This window comes from Conger conger, chromosome 1, assembly GCF_963514075.1.
Source record: "Conger conger chromosome 1, fConCon1.1, whole genome shotgun sequence".
Lineage (NCBI taxonomy): Eukaryota > Metazoa > Chordata > Actinopteri > Anguilliformes > Congridae > Conger > Conger conger.
Window position 1 is genome coordinate 7,978,015 of NC_083760.1, and position 6,000 is coordinate 7,984,014.

At 45.0% G+C, this 6,000-nt stretch overlaps 1 protein-coding gene across 1 annotated transcript in view; it reads right to left on the reverse strand.

Annotated features, from left to right (window-relative positions):
* The window catches only part of alk (ALK receptor tyrosine kinase), a 393,279-nt gene that overhangs the window by 239,641 nt on the left and 147,638 nt on the right, over window positions 1-6,000 (reverse strand). The window contains exon 2 of the mRNA XM_061258633.1: window positions 4,674-4,778. Within this exon, the coding sequence (XP_061114617.1) occupies window positions 4,674-4,778 (105 nt within the window). The remainder of the gene's footprint in view (window positions 1-4,673; window positions 4,779-6,000) is intronic.

Genomic DNA, 6,000 nt, shown 5'->3' on the forward strand with positions numbered 1-6,000 from the left:
GTGTGTGTTTCTGAAGCTCTGTGCGTGTTTCTGGTGCTCTGTGCGTGTTTCTGGTGCTCTGTGTGTGTTTCTGACACTCTGTGTGTTTTTCTGGTGCTCTGTACGTGTTCCTGGTGCTCTGTGTGTGTTTCTGGTGCTCTGTACGTGTTTCTGGTGCTCTGTGTGTGTTTCTGGTGCTCTGTGTGTGTTTCTGACACTCTGTGTGTTTTTCTGGTGCTCTGTACGTGTTTCTGGTGCTCTGTGTGTGTTTCTGGTGCTCTGTACGTGTTTCTGGTGCTCTGTGTGTGTTTCTGGTGCTCTGTGCGTGTTTCTGAGAGTCTGTGTGTGTTTTTGACGTTCCGTGTGCGTTTCTGATGCTCCATATGTGTTTCCGATGCTCTGTGTGTGCTTCTGACGTTCCGTGTGTGTTTCTGACACTCCGTGTGTGTTTCCGAAACCCTTAGGCTCTGTAATTTCCCCAGTTGTATCGCCCTTGCGCACTGCCGCCATCAGCACGCAGAACTGGGAGTGCCCATGTGTGAATGTTTCAATGTTGCGGTTCGTCTTATTCATAAAAGCTTTCTTCGTCTATTTTCGGTTGGTATTATTGAACTTATTCATCATGTTCCGGTTGGTCTTATTCATCAAAGCTTTCTTCTTCTTCTATTTTCAGTGGTGATGGGGGGATGTTGGGGGGATTAGTCAGTTTCCAGCAGCATCAACAATCTTTATCTCAGTGTGGTGGAGCAAAGTCATCAGACCTTAAAGATTCTTACTGCCAGTGTGCACAGGCACTGACAGACACACACACACACACACACATGCATGCACACCTACACACACAAGCATGCACACACACACATTGCTGCACACATGTATGAACACTCAAGCACACACACACACACACACACACACAATCACACATAAACAGGAAAACACAGCACAATTACCTCAAGTTTACAAGACTTGGGTTCTCCTTAACACTAAAAGGAGTCTGATTTATATAACCTTGGGGGAAAAAAAGAGTTCCTTCTTCTTGGAACAGGCAGTAATATCTTCCTACCGAGACACCCCATAAAATGAACTTTCTCTTCCTGTCAAACATGGCACACTTTGAAAGGTAACGCTGTAAGTCAAAACAAGATACAAGCTCTTAAAACCAATCTCGCGCGATTCATCCAAACGCAAGATGAAAGGTCTCGGAGTGCTAGCTCTAAGATATGCGGCGACACTCTAAAAACCTCTTCCCGCACATCAAATGCGACGGCTTCTGAAACAAATCCGGGTGAATTCATAAAGTAAAGTATGCAACCGCAAACGTTAGCTTGACGTTAGCGCTGAAATAAGCATCACCGGACTTCAAAAGGCTTTAGAGTCGCCAAGGACACTCGGCCTGTTAGGACGCCGGTTCTGTATCAGTATCATAAAATAACCTGTCAGATATCAAGTGGTTATCGTTTCAGTGATGTGGGGGGACTCGCTGTTAGTTCACGAAAAAAGCGACTTCTCAATGCTCCTTCTGAACCTCTGAAGTGTCAGCTGCAGGGGGGATACAGGTTAAGCCGTCTGCGAGAGCTTTCTTTGTAAGAGCCAATGTCATTCAGCGGCACGTATAAACCCGCTCCACGAATTGTGGAGGAAAACGGCAAACCTCATCTGTGTGTCTGAATCCAAATTTGAAACGCCATGTACTGTAAATATAATTATCCTTTGTGTTTACAGTTTTTTACAATCGTTTTCACACTTGTCTCAATACCAAACTTTTTTTTTTTTCAAAACTCTTCACACAGTGTGCTTTTGAAACACACACCTGAGCACATCAGTTAACCTTTGGTGCAAAATGCACTTCAACCACCAAAACACTTAATATTTCACCCAAAAGTGACTCATGCTGCCATAACTATAGCATATGCTTTCTCCCTTAAGACTACTTTGTCACTCAATGTTCAATGAACTACAAAACACAAACAACTTGGAGCATTACTAAAAACATATATTATGTGTTTCCCTTTCCTATATTTTTGCATCCACAAATATTTCAAGCCAAGCAGCTAAAGAAACTTTTGATCTGTTGGTTTGCCTCTCACAATAGATGTCATGACTGAGTGTGGTGAATTTACAGTAAACTGTAAGTTAATGAATGTTTTACTATATTGGAAACCCAGAATAACAATTTTTACTGAGTAGTGTAAACAATATATGATAAAGAAACAAATCACAAAAGCAACAGTATTCTTCAGAGGGTTTACAGTATTTTGATGTTTGTTCTCACAGTGCAATATACTGTAATTCAGAAAAGAAAAATACAATACAATCAATTACTCAAAATACTTTGCAATCAATAACAAATACATACCAAAAAGCAATATTTTCACTATATACAGTAATTCGCACATATATTGTCTGCCTATCAGTATCAGAAGTCTACTGTTGGCCTGGCCCATCCATCCTGTCCTCTGCATTTGGCCATAGATTTTCATCAACATCACTCCGAATGTTTTCTCTTGCTATACACCAAGGAAAACATCTTTTTGCGTGCCTTATCCAGCCCTGGATGTGTTCCACTGTTATGTCCATACACCCAGCAGCCATTGCATCTAGAAGTGACATCTGTTCATGTGGGTGGTGGTCCTAAACCTTCACATATACCTTCATAAACTTCATATTGGTACCTGAGTTCCTTGACACCCTCAGAGTTCCTGTCAAAGGGGACAGTGTACAACTGTTTCATTCTGATCTGATGTGTTCTTGTCTGCGATTATGTTGTTGCGTATTTCTCTTAGCCTGATGTTGTTGTTGACAATGACCATCCCAACTATTGTATCCTCCTGTTGAGGCGTCAGAATGCTGTAAATACTGTATAATACCTGTTGGTTTGCCTGAAAATCCTCACTATTGAAGCCACTGTGGATCTAGGCAAGTTTGGTTGAACCCTCAACCTGCTTCCCTCAGGGACAGACCATGATTTACCACATGATCAATGACTGTGGCTCTGATTTCATCAGACACAACTGTCCTTGCTCTTCCATGACGTCTTCTTCCTCTACCTCTGGCTGCATCCATTTTCCCCACCAAGGCTAAAGAATGCAAATGCCAATCCAAAGGTGGCCCCTTTTGTATATGTGGTAACGGGGCACAAACAACAAACACCTGGGTAGGTTGTTCACTGAAATGACAGCCAGGTGTTTCAACAGCAGTAATAGTGGAAAAATCTCTTCAGTGACAACTACATCTATATTTACCCTATATACATATACATTTCAATGCAAGTATGATGTATAGATGGTAACAAGGCTGCAAACAAAAAAAAATGAATAAACTGAATAAACTTTCTGCTCAAATCAGAATGATCTGTCAAGCATACTTTCATTTATCTGCCAAAATGCAGCATATTTCCTTCCACAATGATCAGAATTTTATTGGGTTTTGAACTGAAAGTTAGCTGTTTTGAACAGAGTTTCTAAATGTCTGCAAAATTTGCTGTATTTGTACAAACTTTTGCTGGTAGTGAACACTGACTGAGAGAGGTATTCATGAATTTTGGAAGAAGTGGTGATTGAGTGCCTTTAGTATCAAAGCAATGCAAAAATATCCACAGTTTAGTTCACATAGTCTAATGATATGGTGAATGTGTTAAGTGTTTTGAAAAAGTGGACATGGTATTGAGACAAGTGTGAAAACGATTGTAAAAAACTGTAATAACTTTCTAAATGAGTTGACGTAGCGTCCCTGGCTCCGTTGGGCTTTAGCTTCTGTACGCCCGCAGGCGTACCTGCCTCCGTTAGGAAGATCCCCTCGTTCCTCCCGCCAAAAATACCACGTGTGCCTCACCTTTTAATGCCTACCTCACCTTTTAATGCCTTTCTAATTTACATGATTTCAAGATGAGCTTTGCAGGGATTTACTTTAGCATCACTGAGTTAGCTAAGAATCAAATTCAACTCCGTAACCGACTGTAACTTTTATGACACAGGAATTATGGATGTTTCGTGAAATATATTTGAACGGAGCGCACTTCCATTTCTGCATTGTTTCTCCTCGGGTGAACTCAACGTCATGTTGTCTCCTGGCGCGGAAGACTAAAATTAGCGACGGAAAATTAGAGAGGCAAGGACAATGAAAAGATGGAGGTTGTTATTTTCAAAGGGCTTGAGGATTCCGGTGGTCCTAAACAAGAGGTTTAAGGGGAGGTGGGGTTTGGGGGGGGGGGGGGGTTTTCTGGCCAAAGAAGTCATGGACCGGAGAGGTGGGGAGGGGAATTTGTCCGTGACTGTGGACCCGGAAAAAGCAATTCGCCCCCTCTGAATACTGCACAATTAAACCGTCGGCCTGTAGCGTAGTGGCTAAGGTACATGACTGGGACCCACAAGGTCAGTGGTTCGGTCCCCGGTGCAGCCACAATAAGATCCGCACAGCCGTTGGGCCCTTGAGCAAGGCCCTTAACCCTGCATTGCTCCAGGGGAGGATTGCCTCCTGCTTAGTCTAATCAACTGTATGTCGCTCTGGATAAGAGTGTCTGCCAAATGCCATTAATGTAATGTAAATGTAATGTCTTTCAAAGACAATAAAAAAAACATGTCAAGTCTCAGTTCCATGGCCTGTCCATGGTTGTAGGCCTGTAAACTGCTGCGAAACACTGTTTATGCCAGCGATAGGCTCTGTATTCATACTTGTCTCAGCTGAACTGGACTCACCCCATGATGTCATTTCCTCCGGGAAGCTCAGCTCGTCCTCGGCAGTCCAGGTGAAGTTCCAGAACCCTCGCGGGGCTCGCCCAGAGGAACTGGACCAAGCGGTACCTGCACAAAAACACACAGCTGGTCAGTACCTGTACAGACACACAGGTGATCAGTACCAGGGGCGACATGGCTCAAGGCAGTAAGAGCAGTCATCTGGCAGTCGGAGGGTTGCCGGTTCGATCCCCCGCCCGGGCTGTGTCGAAGTGTCCCTGAGCAAGACACCTAACCCCCAAATGCTCCTGACGAGCTGGTCGGCGCCTTGCATGGCAGCCAATCTCCGTTGGTGTGAGTGTGTGTATGAATGGGTGAATGAGAAGCATCAATTGTACAGCGCTTTGGAGAAAGGCGCTATATAAATGCCAACCATTTACCATTTACCTGTACAGACACACAGGTGATCAGTACCTGTAAAAGCGCACAGGTGATCAGTACCTGTACAGACATACAGGTGATCAGTTCCTGTACAGAGACACAGGTGACTGGTCCCTGCACAGACACACAGTTGATTGGTCCCTGCACACAGACACACAGCTGATTGGTCCCTGCACACAGACACACAGCTGATCGGTTCCTGCACACAGACACACAGCTGATTGGTCCCTGCACACAGACACACAGCTGATTGGTCCCTGCACACAGACACACAGCTGATTGGTCCCTGCACACAGACACACAGCTGATTGGTCCCTGCTTACGGACACACAGCTGATTGGTCCCTGCACACGGACACATAGCTGATTGGTCCCAGTGCAGAGACACACAGCTGACTGGTCCCAGTGCAGAGACACACAGCTGATTGGTCCCTGCACTCGGACACACAGCTGATTGGTCCCTGCACACAGACACACCGCTGATTGGTCCCTGCGCAGAGACGCAGAGACTCTCTCTCGCGAAGGACACACACGAGCACAGAGCCGTAATGAAATACTGATCATATCTCTAACCCAGCTGCTCATTTCATTTTCGTAACCACAAATAATTGATTTACCAGCGCGGAGAAACTCATGGGCATTCTCCCGGCGTAGCAGAACCGGCCTGTTTACAGCAGATATGCGGTGAATGCAAAGTGCAGCAGGTACGCGCTGTCCCCACCGCCACACACCTCTTCCCCAACAAAAGAAACGCACAACGGCAGAGATGAGAGATGAGAGCGGAGATGAGAAAAGCTCAACCTGGGGAGGCTGGAATCAATAAAGCCTTTTTTTTTTTAACCACCCTGGGCAGTGGGAAATTCCTTTCAGCCCGAGAGAGCGCCAGTCGACAGAGAGCTGGCTCACCCCAT